At 41.0% G+C, this 20,879-nt stretch overlaps 1 protein-coding gene across 2 annotated transcripts in view; it reads right to left on the reverse strand.

The window, feature by feature from the left end:
- Window positions 1-1,153: 1,153 nt before the first annotated feature.
- LOC110196865 (P2X purinoceptor 7-like) overlaps window positions 1,154-20,879 on the reverse strand; it is a 45,416-nt gene continuing 25,690 nt past the window's right edge. For both annotated transcript variants that reach the window (XM_078154290.1, XM_020970301.2), the window contains exons 8-13: window positions 20,389-20,525; window positions 15,687-15,777; window positions 13,037-13,102; window positions 12,153-12,302; window positions 9,662-9,763; window positions 1,154-8,069 (exon numbers count right to left, since the gene is read on the reverse strand). In XM_078154290.1, the coding sequence (XP_078010416.1) occupies window positions 7,557-8,069; window positions 9,662-9,763; window positions 12,153-12,302; window positions 13,037-13,102; window positions 15,687-15,777; window positions 20,389-20,525 (1,059 nt within the window). In that variant the 3' untranslated portion in view covers window positions 1,154-7,556. The remainder of the gene's footprint in view (window positions 8,070-9,661; window positions 9,764-12,152; window positions 12,303-13,036; window positions 13,103-15,686; window positions 15,778-20,388; window positions 20,526-20,879) is intronic.

Raw genomic sequence — 20,879 nt, forward strand, 5'->3', positions numbered from 1 at the left:
CAATGGGAAATTCCCATAAGTCTCTAGTGTAGGAAGCTGGGGACAGGGATATGATTGAGGGGGCAGTTCCCCATGTCAGAGTCTTCATAAGGTCTTTCTCACTCTCCCCAGGGACCTAAAGAGAATCTGGAACCACACGTCTTTTCTCAGAGCTGGAAGCCAGAATACCAGGATCTCTCCTCCCCCAAGCTCTTGCTAATTTGGCCCCTCACACAGATGAGCAGCATTGAGCAATCAGTCTCCACCAGTGAGGAGAGTCTTATGCAAACAGGCTTTAAGCACAGGTTATACCTAAAAATCACATCAAGTCAAATGATGGTCAAGAAATCCAATGAAATGATAGAAAATACTATCCACATCCAGAGAAAGAACTATGTGGTCTCAATGCAGATTCAAGCATACTACTCTCTCTCTCTTTCTCTCTCTCTCTTTCTCACGGTTTTCCCTTTTTGTTCTGATTCTTCTTTCACAACATGATTAATGTGGAAATGTTTAATATGATTGTACATGTATAGCCTATATCAGATTGCATGCCATCTTAGGGAGGGGCAAAAGGGAGGGATGGAGAGAGAAAAAAATTTGGAACTCAAAATCTTATAAAAGTTAAAATATTGAGAACTATCTTTACATGTAATGGGAAAAATAAAATATTATTAATTGAAAAAAAGGAAATCCAATTAGAAACTACAGTTAAGTGACTTCTAACCCATAACTGCACAAAAATTAATCCAGAAGCCACCAGCAATATGAGAAAAGTGACCAGTGAATTGCCATACCCTTGGCTAAATGAAACCAGGAATGTATCAGTGATGATGTAACAGTAACAGATCAGATACTGACCAGGGGAAGTCATTAATAAAATCCAGTTCGCATCATCCAGAGGATGGGTTTGAGCCTGATTTATGGTCCCCATAAAATGGAGGCTGTGATGTTTCCTAGGCTATTGCCAGCAATGGTATTATTAAAAGCACACTTTTGAGCAGGATTCATTCATCTGGGAGGAAGAGTAGGCCATTTGGCACAGATGGCTGCAATCACATATGACGTCAGTGTAGGGGGTGAAGATGATCAGCTGGGTGGATCAAGTATTTCTGAGTCATTCATAGTGAATTATGGACTAGGTGTTGTGACAAAAACAAACTGGGAGATTACATGGAGATGACCAAGTGGGATTTATATCAGGAATGCAAGGCTGGTTCAACACGAAATGTTAACGTAAGTGGATGAAATTCAATATGAAATGTGAATGTAATTGAATGAAAATATTAACAATTTTGATTATATCAATAACAAAGCAACAAAATCATTTGATTATATTAAAAGACATAGAAAAGGCTTTCAACAAAATACAACACTCATTTCTATTTAAAAAATTATTGAAAACATAGGTATAAATGGATTTTTCCTTAAAATGATAAAAGAATATACCAAAACCCAACAGCAAACATTATCAGGAAGAAGCTAGAAGCCTTCCCAGTAAGATCAGGACTGAAACAAGAATGCCTATCATCACCCAAATTATTCAGTATTGTATTAGAAATGCTATGAATAACAATAAGAGAATAAAAAGAAATCAAAGGAATCAGAATGGGCAATGAGGAAATAAAATTATCTCTTTTTGCAGACAATATGATGGTATACTTGGAAAATCCTAGAGATTCAACTAAAAATTAATTAAAACAATAATTTTTTTTTTTTGCTTTTTGGTGAGGCAACTGGGGTTAAGTGACTTGCCCAGGGTCACACAGGTAGGAAGTGTCAAGTGTCTGAGGCAACAATTAATAATTTTAGCAAAGTGGCAGGCCATAAAATAAACCACCATAAATCATCAGCATTTTTATATATCACCAAGAAAGCCCTGCAAGAAGACATGATAAGAAATGTTTCATTTAAAATAACCATAAATAATATAAAACCTGTGAGTATAGATACCAAGACACATCCAGGAACTATATGAACATAATTATGAAACACTTTTTATAAAAATAAAATCAGATTTAAATAATTAGAGAAATGTTAATTGTGCATGGGTAGGCTAAGACAATGTAATAAAAATAACAATTCCACTCAAACTTATTAACTTATTCAGTGCCATCCAAATCAAGCTACCAAAAATTATTTTATTGATCTAGAAAAAATAATAGCAAAATTCATTTGGAAAAACAGAAGGTCAAGAATATCAAAGGAATTAATGGGGAAAAAATGTAAAGGAAGAAGGTTGAACAATACCAGATCTTCAACTGTATTATAAGGTGGTAAGTATCAAAACTATTTGCTACTGGCTAACAAATAAAATAGTGGATCAGTGGAATAGAGTAGGTATACAATACAGAGTAATAAATGATTATAGTAATCTTGTGTTTGATAAACATAAAGATATAAGCTTTTGGGATAAGAACACAGTATTTGGAAAAACATGCTGGGAAAACTGGAAAGCAGGCTGGCAGAAACTAGGTATAGATCAATGTCTCACACCATTTTCCAAGATAAGGTCAAAGTGGATACGTGACCTGGACATAAAGGGAGATATCATAATTATAAGACTATGGAACATATTACTTACCAGATTTATGATAAGAGAAGAATTTATGAGTAAATGAGATAGAAAGCATTATGGGATGTAAAATGGATAATATTGATTACATTAAATTAAAAAGGTTTGTACAAATAAAACCAATGTAGCCAAGATTAGAAGGAAAGCAGAAAATGGGGGGTGGGATTTTATAGACAATTTCTCAGATAAAGGCCTCATCTCAAATACATAGATAACTAAGTCAAAATTATAAGAATATGAGTCATTCCCTGATTGACAAATTGTCAAAGGAAATGAACAGCTAATTTTTGGAAGAAGAAATCAAAGCTATATACACACATATATATACATATAGTCATATGAAAAAATGCTCTAAATCAGTATTGATTAGAGAAATGCAAATTAAAATATTGAAATACCATTTCACACCTAACAGATGGGCTAAAAAAGGGGGGGATAACAAATGTTGGAGGGGATGTGGAAAAACTGGGACACTGACACACTGTTGGTGAAATTGTAAACTCATCCAGCCATTTTAGAGAGCAATCTGGAATTATGCCCAAAGAGTTATAAAACTGTGTGTACCCTTTGATCCACCAATACCACCATTAAGTCTGTTCCCCAAGGTGATCAGGGAAAAAGGAAAAGAAATTATATGTTCTAAAATATTTATAGCAGCTCTCTTTGTGGTGGCAAAGAGCTGGAAATTGAGGGGATGCCCATCAATTGGGAAATGGCTGAACAAGTTGTGGTATATGATTGTGATGGAATACTGCTGTGCTGTAAGAAATTATGAACAGGTTGTTTTTAGAAAAACATGACATGATGTTGTTGAGTGTTGCATGAAATAATGAAGTGAAATGAGCAGAATCAAAACAATGTTGTATACAATAACAGCCATATTGTTAGAAGAGTTACTGTGAATGACTAAACTATTCTGAGTAACATGATCATTCATACCAACTATGAAAGACTCATGAAGGAAAATGTCATCAACCTCCAGAGAAAGAACTGATATATAGAAGAACGTATTGTAAGGTTCCACATCTATATCTATATCAAATGTTGGTCTTCTCTAATGTGGGGTTGGAAAGGAGGAAGGGGGACAACTTGGAACTCAAAATGTAAAATAAAATAAATATAGAAAAAAGAAATTACATGGAGATGAAGTTCTGGAACTTCCCACTCTGGGGCCATTTGGATACAGACATGGGAGAATAAGACAGCAGACTTCATAGAGCAAATAATTTCCATTCCCATGAAACCAGATACAGCCCAGTTTCCAAAAATATCACAGAACAGCAATAAAAAAAAAAAAGTAGGCTCATAGTGTCTCATTCTCCAAGAGAATCTGGCCCAATCAGTTTAGTTCCTGAGTTTGAATCCAGATAAAATCCTGTTCATGAAAGGCTCATTCACAATGCTTTTTATTATTAAAACGCAAAGTTGCTCATTTTAAAAAGCCATCCATGGTCATGAACGCTATTTTCATTGATTTGGCTTCACTCATTATCTTTGTTACAAGGGAAGGATCATTCTTTGAGTGTGGTGGCAGGAAGGAAACTATGTCTGGAGAGACTGCAGAAACAAAAGTCATTCCAAAAATGTATTTTTTGGGAAAAAAAAGACATTTTAGAATGGTGCATCTTGAAACTCAGACATGATTCAATCACAGGTCCCAGATCACAGTCATGTCTACATCGGACCTTATGTATTCTCATCTCAAGAGCCATTGGGGTGGTCAGTATTTCTTTAAACATACCACTGTACAAAGGAGATATAAGATCGTAGACATGAAGATGGAATCAATCTCAGAAGCCATCAGGTCCAATCCCCTCCCCTCCCCCACCTCCATTTTGCAGATGAGGAAATTGAAGCTAAATGACTTTACTGGTAAGTGTCAGAGGCAGGATTTGAATCCAAGTCCTCCTCCCTCCAAGATCAACATTCTATCCAATATGCCACACTGCCAATACAGGTTAAAAAAAACAACAACATTCTGCTATCAACCTTGGTGCAAAGAAACCTGGCAGGACAGATCTTGAGAACAGATGGAGTTTGAGGCTATGTATTTTCCCCATTCTATAAGTAGCCAGCCTTCAAGAAAACATTTTGTGGATGGAGTCTAATTTTTTTCTCAGGAATATTTGGACTTCTCTCTATTGTAGTACTTCTGCTTAGCTGCAAAGGCATAGAGGGAGGGTTCCTAGACCTGGAAACAACACATTCTCTCCTTCACAGATGTGTATTCTTGAACTGGAGAAACCCAATGGGAAGGTTTTTTTATTTGAGGTATTCCAAGAGTGAGCCACAAAGAGCCATACTGGAAATACTGAGAAGAAATTCAAACCCTTGGGGGACTCTAGAACTAACATGGAAAAGTGAAATGCCTGGAGACAGTCTTCCCCATGATCTTGGCCAATCTTGAGGTATTAAGACCTGAGTCTCTGGAGAAATTATGGGTCATGCTACTTACTAATGAGGAGCCAAAAGGAGGCAGCATACAGTGGAAAGAGTGTTGAGTATGGAAACAGTAGACCTAGGTTCAAATCTCATGTCTGACGCTGAAATCTGTGTGACCTTGGGCAAGTCATTTAACTATCTTGAGCCTCAGTTTCCTCATCTGTAAAATGAAAAGATTAGACTAGAAGGCCTCTGAGGTTACTTCTAACTCTGGATCTGTCATTCATTAGGCTGTGAGCTCCTTGAGAGCAGGGACTATCTGCCTCTCTTTTCTTTCCTAGTGAATAGTAGGCGCTTAATAAATATTTGTCAACTGACTCACTGACGGATCCTACAATCGTCTGAAGAAACCATAGATCATACTACTTACCAAGGACTCAGTCCTTAGAAAAAGCACCCAATTTAGAGTCACAGGATCTGGCTTGGCCACTTACTACTCGTGTGATCTCAAATAAGTCACTTTGACTCTCTGGTCCTTAGTTTTTTGATCTGTAAAATGAAGAGTTTGGACCAGATGACTTCAGAGCTCCCTGTCTCTTTCAATTTGATTAAATTCAACAATTCAAGAAGAATTTATGTGTCAGGTACTCTTCTAGGCACCAGGGATACAAGGACAAATATGAAAGCTGTCCCTGATCTCAAGGGGGTTATATTCTGCTGAAGGAAACAACATGCATATGGCAATGGAAGACTAAGTCTTATTAGTGGGGGAGGACTAATGACTGAGGGTCGGTGGGTGGTAGATTATCAAGAGAGGTCTCCTATAGATGGTGGCATCTGAATTGAACCTTGAAGGGGACACAAGAGACAGAAAGAGCATCCCAGATGTGGGAGACAGCCTTGCTAAGGCAGTAGACAAAATGACTCCTTCAGAACAGCAAAAAGGCCAGTCGGGCTGGAATGTAATAGTGGAGGAGAGAGAGGAAGGAAGAATTAAGTCTGGGGGCAGCTAGGTGGCACAGCGAGTAGAGCATCGGCCCTGGAGTCAGGAGGACCTGAGTTCAAATCCAGCCTCAGACTCTAATTAGTTGTGAGATCATAGGCAAGTCACTTAACCCCAATTGCAGAGAGAGAGAGACAGAGAGAGAGATTAAATCTGGGAAGATAGGTTGAGATCCAGTTGTGAAGGGTTTAAAGGCCAAAGGAGTTCACACATGATCCTAGGATATTGAATGGTTGGGGGAATACCTTAGGAGTTTGCAATGATGCGCCATGACTTAAGCAGTAAATAACTGTAAAGAATATTATGAGTAGTGTATTAAATTACCTTAGGGGCTCACAACCCATTTTTGTTGTTAAAAAGGGGTTCACAAAACAAAAAAAAATTGGAAACCACTGTCTTAGAGGGAAATGATACGATCAGAGCTATACTTTAAGAATCTCTAATTGTCAACTGTGTAGAAGATGGATTGGAGTGAAGAGAGACTGGAGATCGATTAAGAGGCTATTGGTATAGCCCAGGGGAGCGGTGATGAGGGTCTAAATGAGGTGGGGTGGCCATGAGAGTGGAGGTAAGGGGACAGATAGGAGAGATGGTTGGCTACCCCTAGTCATTTCCAAATTCTGCCTCTAGTACCCTGACCATCCTCTTCTTTACCCTTCTGCCAAACTCAGACTCTGCCTGAAGAATTCTGGGCTTAGATAGGTGAACTTTTGCCTGATTTTGCCTGGAACTGGGCATACTTCCCGGCCATTTCCAGCCCTGGCACAGTGCATGCATGCCCCTCCCCTTTCTACTCCCAATTTGTGTGGTCTTCCCAATCAGAATGTAAGTTCCTCAAAAACTATCTTTTTTCTGGTATTTGTATCCCTAGCACTTAGCACACCACGAGTGCTTAATAAATGCTTCTCCATTCATTCATTCTAGAGATGGAATCAAAGGATCTAACCTGGAGGATAGTCTCTAAATCTGTGAACCCAGGATTCACTACTTAGATCTACATCATTCACACTCCCTGTTGGTTTCCCCTCCTATTCTCTCTCTCTCTCTCTCTCTCTCTCTCTCTCTCTCTCTCTCTCTCTCTCTCTCTCTCTTTTTTTAGGCAATTGGAGTTAAGTGACTTGCCCAGGGTCACACAGCTAGTAAGTGTCAAGTGTTTGGTCTGAGGCCGGATTTAAACTCAGGTCCTCTTGACTTCAGGGCTAGTTCTCTATCCACTGTGCCACCTAGCTGCCCCTGCCACTCCTATTCTTACAGAATAAGAATAGTGTACACGTTTATGGCGCATTTAACCTTTTCCAAAACATTTTCATTTATAGATTCTTATTTTATCCTCAAAAGGTCTCTTTGGATTGACAGGGCAGGTTTTTGTTATAATTTTCCAGATGAAGAAACTGAGGCACTAAGGCTAAGTGCCTTACCGGTGGGGAGTTACTTTCCTAGAGGGAGCTCAGGCTTTCAACCAGAGTTCTTTCTCCTAGGTCAGGCTGCTCCCTCCCTATACCTGCAGAGTTTCAAGGCAAGAAAGGGGGTTTCCGTACTCCAAGGTGGACCTCTCAGATCTTTCTCCCAGCAGCTCAAGAAGGTTAAAGATGAAAGGAACCGATTTTAGTGGCTCTGTTAATCCAAACATGTGTATGGGGAAGGGTTCTTGAAGCCAGTGTACTTTCCATCCTGCTTGGGAAATTGCTCCCGGATCTTCCACCGGCAACAGCTGGGTAGGATAGCAAAGCCGGCCATGTCCTCGGAGCCAAAGCGCCAGTCGATGTAGCGCCTGTAGGCACAGTGACGGAGCCGGTCATTCAAGGCGTCTGCATCCATCTCCAGCAAGGGCTCTTGGTAGAGCAAGCTGAAGCGCAGGGTGGCCCTGGAGAGGACCAGCTCCTCAAATACAGCTGAGGTGGTGATGCAGGGACCCTCCTTCCTGCGGCAGCAGAGCTGCTCTATGAACTTGCTACTTTCTGGGAGTTGGGAAGGGCGGCACTGTCCACAGCAGCACCACTTGGGCCTCTCTGGGGATGGAAGCCTTGGCTTTTCTTTAAGAAGCTGCATTTCTTCTGGGGCTGCAGGGCTGGGGCTGGAGTCAGGTGGTGGGGATAGCTTGGCCGAGTCTGTGAAATCCCTTCGGGGTCTCTGCAGAAGGGAAATTTCCAGATTCATTAGAAATGAACAGCCTTCTAACTCAAGACCCAACGTTAAATCTCTCTCCATTCCAATCCATCTTCCACTCAGCTTCCAGGGTGATTTTTCTAAAGTAGAGGTCTGACCATGTCACCCCCTTATTCTATGAACCTCAATGGCTCCCCATCACCTTCAGGATAAAAACCAAACTCCCTGTTTGGCATTTCAAACTCTTCATAATCGGGCGCCTTCTACCTTTCTAGCCTTCTTACTTACAATTTGGTTCTTTCTAGGAGCCAACCACATTGGCTTCACAACCTTCAGTGCTTTTTGCACTGGTTGTCTCCAATATTTGGAATGCATCTCTCCTCACCCCTACCTCTTAATTTCCCTTCAAAGTTCAAATGAAATCCTCCCTTCTACAGCAGGCCTTTTCCCAGTCCCTCTGACATTTTTTTTTTGTCTAGACAATGGGGTTAAGTGACTTGCCCAGGATCACAGCTAGTAAGTGTTATGTGTCTGAAGCCAGATTTGAACTCAGGTCCTCCTGACTCCAGAGCCGGTGCTTTTATCCACTGTGCCACCCAGCTGCCCCTGTCCCCCTGACTTCTAATGCCTTCCTTTTCCAATTACCACCCATCTACTGAATATTTATCTTGCACGTGCCCAATTGTTTTCAAGTTGCCTGCTCTATTAGGATTGCTTTTTGCCGTGTCTAGCACATTGACACACTGATTTTCTTTGTCCTTCATTCTCTAAGAGGACCATGACATCAGGAAAGTGATGTCATGACTTGTAAGTGAATTGGATTTGAGTGAGGCAAGGGCTGTGCAAAGTCACTAGCCTCACTCTCTCCTCTGGAGCCATCTGGGTCCAGAGGCCAGAAAGAAATCAGGACGACTGGAGATGGCCTTGAATAAAGTGGGAGACCTTGGCCTTTTTAAGCTGAGGTCTTTCCCAGGTCTCAGTCTGACCAAGGCAACACCCATTCAGTGATTAAGGCAACTCTCAAAGACAATAAATTGTTGAGAAGGCGCCTGTCTACATTGGTAGGGGGAAATTCCTACATCAGTGAAATCACAAGTCTATTCCTAATCTTATTTGCCAGACTCTGGGGATAGGAATACAAAGAATGAAAAAATCTCTGCTTTAAAGGTTACAGTCTAATTATACATTTGTTGTTGTTCAGTAGATTTCAGTCGTGTCTGACTGTTCGTGACCCCATTTGCCTAAAAATTGCCTTAAAAAAAATCTAGATGGACTCATTCAGCAAAGACCAACTCTAACAAAAACCATTAATGTCCTAGGGATAGAGACAATCCATTTTTGAGAAGCAAGACTCTTCCCCACAAAGCACACAGCCGTACTTCCATTCATCTAGCTCTACCCTGGACAACTTATAGCTTTATTTTTGATGGAGAGAAAAGTAATTGCTAGTATTTCTGAGCTTTGCAAAGCACTTTAAATATACGGGGTGTCCCAAAAGTATTAGTTTGTGTTTAAGGTTTTAAAAAGCTTAAAACTTCTGGAACACCCTGTCTTTCCTTGTCTGACCCAAACCAATAAGCCGATCCCTAAGCATAAATACAAATAGCTTAACTTACTGGAACCTCTTCACCTTCCATTTCTTGCAGACTTTTCCCCAACAACTGCTGGTCCACCATTCGAATGTGGGGTTCATCCACAAAGGACACATACTTTAAAGTCTAGCGGGAAAAAAAAGGAAAGATAAAATGACTTCCTAACAATGATGTAGTTGTCAAGGGCTATTAAGGGGTCCCTTTTTGAGTAGCCTTATTTTCCAGAAACACTGGAGTGTGGAGGAAGCCCTGAATGTGTCAAGGACAGCCCCCTCCCGCCCCCAGCTGACATAATTTGTTATTTGCACCCCAAACTGGACTCCCTGTGTGTCCTTGGGAGTCAAGGCAGACGCCAGTCAGTCTGTGCTAGGCTGAGAAATGGCTCGTGCAGCTGGGACCCTGTAGATAAGTGGACCCTTCTCTCTTCACAGTCTTGCAATTCTCAAGGGAAAGGAATTCGACTTTGGCCAGTCACTTTGCTTCTCCCCTTTGGGAGGGGTTTTGTCCTTTTCCTACCTTTACTGCACCTTTCCCCCTCCAGTTCCATGCTCCTTTAGATGGAGCTTCCTGGTATCCTGCTGTCATAAATATGGAAACCTCTGTATGGATTGTGAACAACTTGGGTTCCACATGCATATTAATTTCTCTTGTAATAAACCTGGTTTTCATGTAAGTCTCATGAGGTTGTGATTGCCTGTTTGACATAGTATATCAATATTATTTAAGGGAAGGAAGAAAGGAAAGAAGGAAGGAGGGAGGAAGAGAGGAGGGAAGGAAGGAATTCAGGAAGGAAAGGAGGGAGGGAGGGAAGAACAAGGAAATGAGCATTTATTAAGTGCCTACTAAGTGCCAGGCAATGTGTAAGTACTTTTAAAAATAATATCTCATTATTGAAGGGAGGAATATTATTTATATCTTAACCTGGCAAAGGGCCCAGCACATAATAAGCCCTTTATAAATGATTGATTACCTGTCCATATACTGGGGCCCACTAGGAGTTAATTATTTCTGTCAATTCCACTTCAACCATGAGCCAGAAATGGAAGTCAGACATCTTCTTAGTCTCAGAAATCACCCCCTGGACCACACTCTTCTGCTTATGACCTAAATTAGCTTCATTCTCAAGCATCCCTTAAAAACTTCTGAAATCATTTGTATTTTCTCAGCTATCAGTAATTTCTAATGTGACTAGTTCCAGAAGAATTGCATATAGTGAAATAAAATATTAGAAAGCAAATATAATATAATAAAATGAAATAAGAGCAGCAAAGTCCTATTTTTCCCCCAAAGCAATGAGACCCTATCCTTCCCCCCCCCATACTGAGCCCTTTCCCCCATATGCTGAGTAGACAACTACTTCCCCCATATGCTGAACAGACAACCTTATCACTCTGAGGTCTACCAGTGACTTTGTGGTGCAGGGACTCTCAACTCACCCTGTCACCAGCGACTTTGTGGTCAAGGGATTTTCCCAAGACCATACAAGCACCGTGAGATGCCTCACTGCCGGATAGTAACTTATGTGATGTCAAAGCCCTCATTAACATGTCATGAATATGATAATGAAGGGACTCTCGAGAATGAAAGTATAGTATTTCCTGATAGCCACTCAGAAGACCCAGGAAAGCACAGGCACACTTTTTTTTTTTGTTTGCATAACACAAAGATTATGTCATTGCAAATTTCTATAAGTCACTTCCCCTTCAGCTCCAATATAAGCAGTCCCCATTCTGCTTCTAGTCAACCAGCCAGCCTCTTGACACTGCTTGGTTCTGTTAGCTTTTACGACAATAAAGCTTTGAGAAATAAGTCCTGCTCTTAGGTAATTTCTACCCTTCGATCTCACTTTCCCACTGCATTACTACAACAATAACAATATTACCATATTACAAAATAAGTTAGCAAACCTAAGCAATTCATCTTATTTTATGTCATAAGCTAGTAGGGGATTTTTGCATTGAAGATGAATTTCTTCTTACACTTTTTAAAACTGTGTAGAATAGACAACGAATTGTGCATGGAACAGTGTTGTAAGGGAAGACAGATATATTGAAAAACAAAGGAATGCTCTGTCTGTGCTGTTCTAAAGTGCCAGTTACATGGCTATGAAGAAGGGGGATAATGAAACTCAAAGCTGAAGTCTTGAATAGTAATTCTCTGGGCGCTTATCCATAATTAGGGCTCAATGTGATTGATTCTCTGCCAGCCAACCCTTGACCAAATGACATAATCAGTGAAGTTTGTTGTCTCTGCCCCTTGATTCCCCACTTCATTGTGGGGAGGGGGTTTCTTTTAAAGCCTTGGCAAACTTCTAAGAGAAAGTTGGCTACAATTAAAGGAATAGTCTCTTGGCAATGGAGTGCAGTTTAATGGCCCACATAGGGCTGGAACTCATGGCTTTGGCACCATTAGCATGGTACCTACTGACTTGATTTCTTTTTTTACTGAGTTAACCAATGTCCAACATTATGTCGACATTTGCATAGTTAAGGGAAAGATGGCATTCATCCCTTACCGGTTTGGGCTCCTCAATGGTCTCACACTTCTTCCTATAGTAGTACTCATTGACCCCACAGGGCTCACAGACCGGACAGCAGCGATAAACACGAGATCGGCAACAGGTACTTGAGTATGAATCAATGAGAAAATCGATGAACACTGTGGCCTAGGGAAAATGGAACGAGGTTTGAGCTCTTCTTTTACCAAATAATCTTTGAATGTCTAGAAAATCAATTTGGCATAGAAGAGAGAGGGCTAGCCTTGGAATCAGGAAGACTTAGTTTTAAGTCCTCCCTCCAGTTCTTACTGGCTATAAGTTCTCAGTGCCCCGCACAGCTCTCTACAACTATAGTCTTTTTTTTTTGTAAATAGTACTTTTTAAAATTACATGTAAAGAGAGTTTTCAACATTCATTTTTATGTGATTTCGAGTTCCAAATTTTTCTCCCTCCCTCTTCTCCCTCCTCCCCAAGATGGCAAGCAATCGAATATAGGTGTGATCATGTTAAACATATTTCCGCATTAGTCATGTTGTGAATGAAAAAAAACAGAATAAAAGGGAAAAACCACCAAAAAAGTGAAAATAGTATGCTTTGATCTGCATTCAGACTCCATAGTTCTTTCTCTGGATGTGGACAGCATTTTCCGTCACGAGTCTTTTGGAACTGTCTTGGATTATTGTATTGCTGAGAAGAGCTAAGAAGTCATTCATAGTTGATCATTGCACAATGTTGCCGTTACTGTCTACAACTATAATCTCAGCAAATTTAAGAGAAGTTGCTAATCTCCATTGGTGAAGGGAGTTTGCTCACCCCAGTTCCCTAAACTGATGAAATCACATAGCCAAACAAAACAAATCACGCAGCATTTAAAAAAAAAGACATAGAAATGAGATACTTACCAACCCAAAATAGGAGAGAGTTGAGCCGATGTATACGACCATTTGGATGAAGTCAAATTTTCCTCCCTTAAACAAAATGAGATGTGTTAACTTAAAATTCAGAATGGAAGCAGTCACATTCTGACATGGTAACTGCTACTGATGGATGGCAGGATGGAGATACCTGTTATTTGACAGAATTAAGGCATAGGATTTGATAGATCCATCTGAAATGCTCATAACAGTGGGCACAATAACATGGGAGTCACGCTTTCTTTGATTAAAAGCTTACCAACTGTTTGACTTCCACAAGCTCTGTTCCTGTGATCCAGCTTGGGAATGTCCCAGGGCATGTCCCGACCACAGCTGAATCCTCCAGAAATGGAGCTGAGGGCCATTCCAGAATGATTGCTTTGCACTTAGAAGGTGGAGCTTCCAAGATGCTTCCTTTGGGTCTAATAGCAAATGTCAGGAAGCGTGTGTCTGGACAAATTCCTGCTCATGTTGCTGGGGTTCCTAAAATCATAGGGGCATAGATCTAAAGTGGGAGTTCTGTACCTGAGGGCCAGAGACAGATTTTGGAATGCCATGAACTTGGAATTTTTGTTATTTTGATGCCTATATTTTTATTAATATTTTTTATTTAGCATTTTTAATTTTTATTTAAAATTTTGAGTTGAAATTCTATTCCTCCATCCCTCCTTGTATCTACTCCTACCTCCCTGAGATAGTAAGCAATCAGATATACATTATACACGTGTGGATGTATCTACATTTCAATATTATTGTTATCCTTTGTAATTTTAAGTACTTTATTTTATGTTTGTTGTTATTCAGTCATTTTTCAGTTGTGTCTGACTCTTTGTGACCCCATTTGGGGTTTTCTTGACAAAGATACTGGAGTGGTTTGCCATTTCCTTTTCCAGCTCATTTTACAGATGAGGAAACTGAGGTAAACAGGGTGAAGTGACTTGTCCAGGGTCATACAACTAGTAAGTGTCTGAGGCCAGATTTGAACTCACAAAAATTAGTCTTCCTGACTCCAGGCCAGGCACTTCATCCACTTTGCCACCTAGCTGTCCTCAATGTGTTTAGAAATAGGAGTCCGAGGAGTCCCTAGGCTAGACCCAAGGGGTCCAGTACCCCAAAAAGATTAAAGACCTCTGAGAAAGGGCCATTTCTCTTGTTTTTTGAATCTTGCTGACTATACACATTTAACTGTCTGGTTCTGAGCCATGTGTCTTCATGTCCTTGGTTAGTCAATCAACAAACATTGAAGCCAGTCAGTACACACCCAGCTATACAATAGTAGTAAATTATATTACTGAGCATTTCTATACTGATTTAAGGTTTGTCTAGTATTTTACATAGCTTATATAATTTGATTCTCACAGTAACCCTTGAAAGTGGGAGCTATTATTACTCTCATTTTACAGTTACTAAGAGTCTGAGACAGGATTCAGACTCAGGTTTTCCTGTAGTTCGGTGTTATATCTACTATGCCACCTAATATTTGGACTGTCTGCCTCACAGGAGTGTTTTAAATATTAACTATAACTATCATTAACTATAATATTATATAATATATAATAATTATATAATAATGTGGCTATGTATTAGCCATAATAAACCATTTATAATTATGTTGTTATTATTATCATCATTAATAGTTCATGAGAGGCAGTGGGAGAGGGGTAGTGGATGAAGAACTCATCTAATAGTTAAGACCTGGTTTCAAGTGCCCCTCTGATACATACTAACTGCGTGAACCTGGGCAAGTCACTTAACTTTTAAATTCTTTAAGACTACCAGTTGGGGCAGCTAGGTGGCACAGTGGATAGAACATTGGCCCTGGAGTCGGGAGGACCTGAGTTCAAGTCTGGCTTCAGACACTTGACACTTACTAGCTGTGTGACCCTGGGCGTGTCACTTAACTCTGATTGCCTCACTATAAAAAAAATAATGAAAAAGAAAGAAAATAGACTACTAGTTGCAGAGAAAGTGCTGACTTGCATTGGTGAAGGGAATTTCATCACCCTGGAGTTCTGCAACCATAGGTCTCAGTTCAGTTGTTTTTCATTCATGTCCAACTCTTCATGAACCCATTTGGGGTTTTCTTGGCAGAGATACTGGAGTGGTTAGCCATTTCCTTCTCCAGCTCATTTTGCAGATGAAGAAACTGAGGTCAACAGGATTAAGTGACTTGCCTAGGTTCACATAGCTAGTACATGTCCGAATCCAGATTTGAACTCATGAAGATGGGTCTTCCTGATTCTAAGCGCTGTGGCGCCACCTAGCTGCCCCAACCATAGGTCTACAATCCTTATCTATTGTGTATCAAGCACTGAGAATACAAAGAGAAGTGCAAGACAGCCCTTACTTTCGAACAGCTCACATTTCCATTAAATTGTTGGTAAATAGGAATGCCTTGAGCATAAATAAACACTAATTCTCAGCAGCTGAATTCTCTTCATTTGAATGCTAGAATTCTCCCACCATCCCTGCTTCAGTTGACCCGTTCATAGACAGGGCATTTCTTCCTCCTCCATCATTCTTCTACCTTTGAAATACAAGGCAACCAGTGTGGCCCAGAGCAATAGAGACCCTTCATTCCTCTGAGCAGTTCCAGGGATAACTGGGCATAGGGGATGGATGGAGGAGAGGTGCTTACTGTGCCGAAGACCAGAATGTCAAACCGGATTCCAAAAGCTTTGATCAGATTTCGTTTTTCTATATTTCCTTCCATATAATATCTGGCAAATCTATAAGAGAGGAAGAATACAGTGAGCAAAATGTGAAAATTCTATTGATAAGGGAGGAAAAGTCTGTGCTGTCTTGTTACATGTAGATTTCAAACTAGAAGTAGACTCAGAGGCCATATAGCTCAATTCCTTCATTTTACAGATGGGGAAACTGAGGCCCAGAGAGGTTAAATGACAGAATGATAGGGTCATAGATTTATAGCTGTGACCTTTAAGATCTTCTAGTCCAAATCCTTCATTTTACAGATGGGGAAACTGAGGCCTGGAGAGGTTAAGATCACATAGGTAATAAGTGACAGAATCAGTCCATTTTCTGGTTCAGTTGTGGCTCATTCAATCTCAGGCATCCATGATTTTGTGGGTATTTACATGTGTAGGCACTGCTTCTACCCACCCCAAAATCGCAGCCTTTCTTATAGTTCTGATAGTTTTAGAGTTGCCAGAGGAGTCCCCATAGTCTTAGACCCCAAGCCAGCAAAACAGCAAGTCCTGGTGAGCATTGAAGGCTAGGGACTTTGGACACAGCAGTGGGGTATATGTAGCTCAGTTTCTGAGGATCATTGGTCACCAGCCTGGTGGCAGGGGGAACAACCTTACAACTACTGAAACTCTCTATTGCCATCTGCCAAGGTGGAGGTGGAAGAGGGAGGGAGATCCGCCTTAGTGGTAGCTAGAGGCCAAGTGGACAGAGCCTGGAGTTAGGAAGATCTGAGTTCAAATCCAGCCTCAGACACTTATTAGCTCTATGTGATCCTGGGTGAATCATTTAATTTCTTCTTGACAAGTTCCTTTGACTCATAATAATAGGATCCTTTCCATCCAGTTGCTTTCCTGGTCCTCATCATCTCCAGAAATGTATCACTCGGGAAGATGAAATCACTCCTGCCCCTGAGGCTCTCTCTCTCTCTCTTCTCTCTCTCTCTCTCTCTCTCTCTCTCTCTCTCTCTCTCTCTCTCTCTCTCTCTCTGGAGAAGACAGACTAGGGGAGAGGGGCAGTGTGGGCACCTGGGAGCTCCTATCTGATTCTCCGGCATTTTAGGAGAGCGCCCAGGGAATCTTGATCGTTTCCCACTTTTGGCTGCTTTCCTAGACTCCATCATTTCCAGAAACTCATCATTCTTCAAGATGAAATCCACTCTGGCACCCACACCTCCTCAGATCTTTTCCACCCTGACTGCCCAACTCAGCAAACCTCCCCCTCTCTTTTCAAGATCTCGAGTTCCTAGAGAACAGGGACGTCTTTTGCTTTTCTTTGTACCCCAATTCCTTAGCACAGCGCTCGGCACACGGTAGGTGATTAAAATGGATGTGTATGGGGGATCATAAGAAATGTACCCTCTGCTGGTATACAGAAAGTATAGTCTGAGTCATCTGTGTGTTTGTGTCAGGCTGTAGTAAAGTGCTTCCCAGTTTAAAATTCATTTCCTTTCGCTTAATAACCTGATCAATGCTCTCCAGCCCAGGAACTTATTTTCATGGCCATGCAAGAAATAAACACTATTGTTTTCCTTTGGTCCACCAGATTCCTACCCTCTAAGTGGATCAAGGCCTGACTTTGCACATATAATAGTTACTGTGTAGCCTGTGGAATTCTGCTTTCAAAGGCCAGACCACAAACATTTCTGTCTCTCCTCATCTCTCTCTCCTTTCAATTTCCTTCTCTCCCCTCCATCTTCCCCTCAATCTCTCCCTCTCCCTTCTTCCTCTTTCTCCCACCTTCTCCTTTGCCTTCTCCAACTCTCTTTCTCTCTCTCCCCTTTCTCTTTCCCCCTGCCTTTTTTCTCCCTCTCTATCTCTCCACCTTTCTCTATTTCCAACTCTCCCCCTCTGTCTCCTCTCCCTTCCTCCTCTCCATTTCTCTCCATTTTCTCTCTACCTCTTTCTTCTTCTTCTTCTTCTTCTTCTTCTTCTTCTTCTTCTTCTTCTTCTTCCTCTTCTTCTTCTTCTTCTCCTCCTCCTCCTCCTCCTTCTTTTTTTCTTCTTCTTCTTCTTTTCTTTTCTTCTTCTTCTTCTTCTTCTTCTTCTTTTCTTCTTCTTCTTCTTCTTCTTCTTCTTCCTTCACCCTCTCACTACCTCTCACTGTCTCTCTCCATCTCCTCTCTCACTCCTTCCACCTCTTAACATATCATCTCTCTTTCTCTCTCCATCTCTTCTTTCTCTACCTCCTCTCTCCCCATCTGTCTCTATCTCCTCTCTCTCCATCTCTCTGCATGTTTACATTCCCCACATATAGCTGCTTCTCCCTCCAATGAGAGGAGAAAAGCCACATGAGATTTAAAGGAACTCTGCCATGAGCATTTCAATAAAGCTAAACTTCTATAATAGTAAGAATCCCTTCCTATTTTATGTAGTTTGTACATCCATGTTGACACGAGATCCCAAGACAATTGAGGTAGGCCGGATCTGGGTCCCTGATGAGTGAAGGCACACAGGCACAGCACCCACTTCCCACCAGGGACTACCTGCTTTTCCCCACTCAGCCTCAGAGATGGCAGTCGTGGAAAAGAGAGCTAGGTGGCCAGATAGTGGAAGTTCCTAAACCCTATCTCTCTGAGTCCTTGGAATACCAGGATCCATTACTTTAGAGAAAGGAGACTACTTGAAGGGAAAGAGTGGAGAATTTGGAGGCAAGGCAAAGTATCACAAGGAAGTCATAACCCAAGAATCTGGGATAGAGGATCATAAGGTACATGGCCCTGTAGATATATACCTTTCCTCTCTCTCTCTCTCTCCTCTCTCTCTCCTCTCTCTCTCTCTCTCTCTTCTCTCTCTCTCTCTCTCTCTCTCTCTCTCCCCACTTACCTTCTTTTTTCTTTCCCTATCCCTCCCTCCTCACTTCTTCATCTTTTTCTTCTGCCTCTTCCTTTCTGTCTCCCTACCCCCTGGGGATTTGAGGGATATCTTTTAAACTTTAAAAACAGCCTTTTTAAAAACTTAACTGGCTGAAAGATTAGAAAGAAGTCTGATGGCTGAAGGTAAACTGCATTCATTTCAACTAATAAAGCAGACAGAATTTAACAGAATTTTAGAGTTTTTAAATTAATGGTTTCAGTTGCAAATACATTAGGATGTGGAACTGAATGTAAACCTAGTTTGGTAATTCAGCATTTCAAGTAAAAGATAGAGACCACTAGTTCTGGCTTACTCTCTTACTGACATACAAGCAGTTAGAGGAATAGCAAGGGATGGAGCCACAATGTGGAGGAGCAGACCAAACCCCTCCTCCATTACCTTTTGAGAAAAATCGAGGAAGACTCTCTCAAGTGTACGGCGATAGCCAGCAGAGTGTAACTCCCTGATGACAGGTAGGAGTTTATGTTTGCCTTTGTATTCCCTGTGTCTACCACAGTGCTAGGCACATAGAACTTAACACATACTTGTTCAATTGAATTGATTTGGATTAATTAATAGTATAACCTGGCTTTTCTTAACTTGTAACATTATTTTAAGAAGAGTTTTTGGGGAAACCTTTCAGATGCCCCCATTTTCTCTTTCTACAGAGCTTTCCTCCATTGCTTAGTCAATGAAACACATGATCTAACAATTTATTCTAAGTAAAAACCAGTGGTGTACCTGTCTCTGTTTTCCAGAGAACTCAACATCACCCTGGGAGCTAATGTTCTCAGGCTTAGCTTGGGGATTCAAAGGATATTTACTAACATCTAACTGACAGATTGCTCCTTATGGTTTCCCAGTCTAGCTTTTGCTGACAGGAAGTGGCTAATCATGTTCACTTTTCCTGTAATGATCAAAAACTATTCAGCCAGAAGATGCAGCATTAAACACATACATACACACACTCTTCTGCCTCCCTCCATCCCCTGCCAGTTCACTAATCATCAAAGTTTGCAAAAACTTCCTCTTTATTTTGTTGTTTTGAATTACAGGGTTTAGAGGAAGGGACCTTAGAGATAATCCAGTGACTCACTCATTTAGCAAACATTTATTAAATGGTACTACTCCTGGCATGTGATTTATATGGGGAGGTACACAGGTAAGGCTGCTAGGTGGTGTCATATTGCAGAGAATGCTGGGCCTGGAGTGAGGAAGACTCATCTTCCTGAGTTCAAATCTGGCTTCAGACATGTACTAGCTGCATGACACTGGGCAAATCACTGTACCCCGTTTGCTTTATTTTCCTCAAAAGTAAAATGATCTGTAAAAAGAAATAGCAAACCGCTCCAGTATCGTTGCCAAGAAAACCCCAAATGGGGTCATAGAGTCAGACACACCTGAAACAACTAAATAACAACAAAAGGTACATAGATAGATAGATAGATAGATAGATAGACAGACAGATAGACAGCTAGATAATTTATTAATTATTTACTATGAGGGGCAGCTAGGTAGTATAGTGGATAGAGCACCGGCCCTGAAGTCAGAAGGACCTGTGCTCAAATCCGGCCTCAGACCAAACACTTGACATATACTAGCTGTGTGACCCTGGGCAAGTCACTTAACCCCAATTGCCTAAAAAAAGAATTATTTGCTATGAGCCAAACACCCTGCTAAGTGTTGGGGATAAATTTAGCATTTTGGTGAACCAGGAAAAACTGGCAAAAACTAGGAAAATTGACCACCTGTTATTACTGACTTCTCATAGTGCTTTACCTGAAGTTATTGCCAGGATATAAGGACTCAATGGTGGTCCTGTCATCAAGACGACGGAAACTATACTTTGGACGGCAGGAATGGAACCATCGGTCTAAGTTGCAGTCCCAGTAGATCTCAATGCCCATAATTCCACCCTGGAAACATGAAACATGAGATAATGTGAAATACTTCAGGGCAAAGGTTTACTTCACTGTCATCAATGCTAGACCGTAGCTTCATCCAAGCTGGTCTGCACTCTCCCACAATGGCCTCAAAAGCTCTGCTCTCTTCTTAATGTGTTCTCCATCTTGTTCTCTGACTAGCTGAATTCTAGCCATCCTTCCAGACTCAATCCAAAGCTACAGGAAGCCCCTCCCCCAAGAAACACAGTCCAAAGTGGCCCACTCCACCATTGGCATTTACTATCCACTCTACTCATCTAATATTATCCATTGCTGTCTAATATCATTAGTGCCCTTTCTTATTTGTGTATTTCCCATGTCTTCAAC

The sequence above is a fragment of the Phascolarctos cinereus genome, unplaced genomic scaffold, assembly GCF_003287225.1.
Source record: "Phascolarctos cinereus isolate Bilbo 61053 unplaced genomic scaffold, phaCin_HiC Scaffold_4;HRSCAF=312, whole genome shotgun sequence".
Classification (NCBI taxonomy): Eukaryota; Metazoa; Chordata; class Mammalia; order Diprotodontia; family Phascolarctidae; genus Phascolarctos; species Phascolarctos cinereus.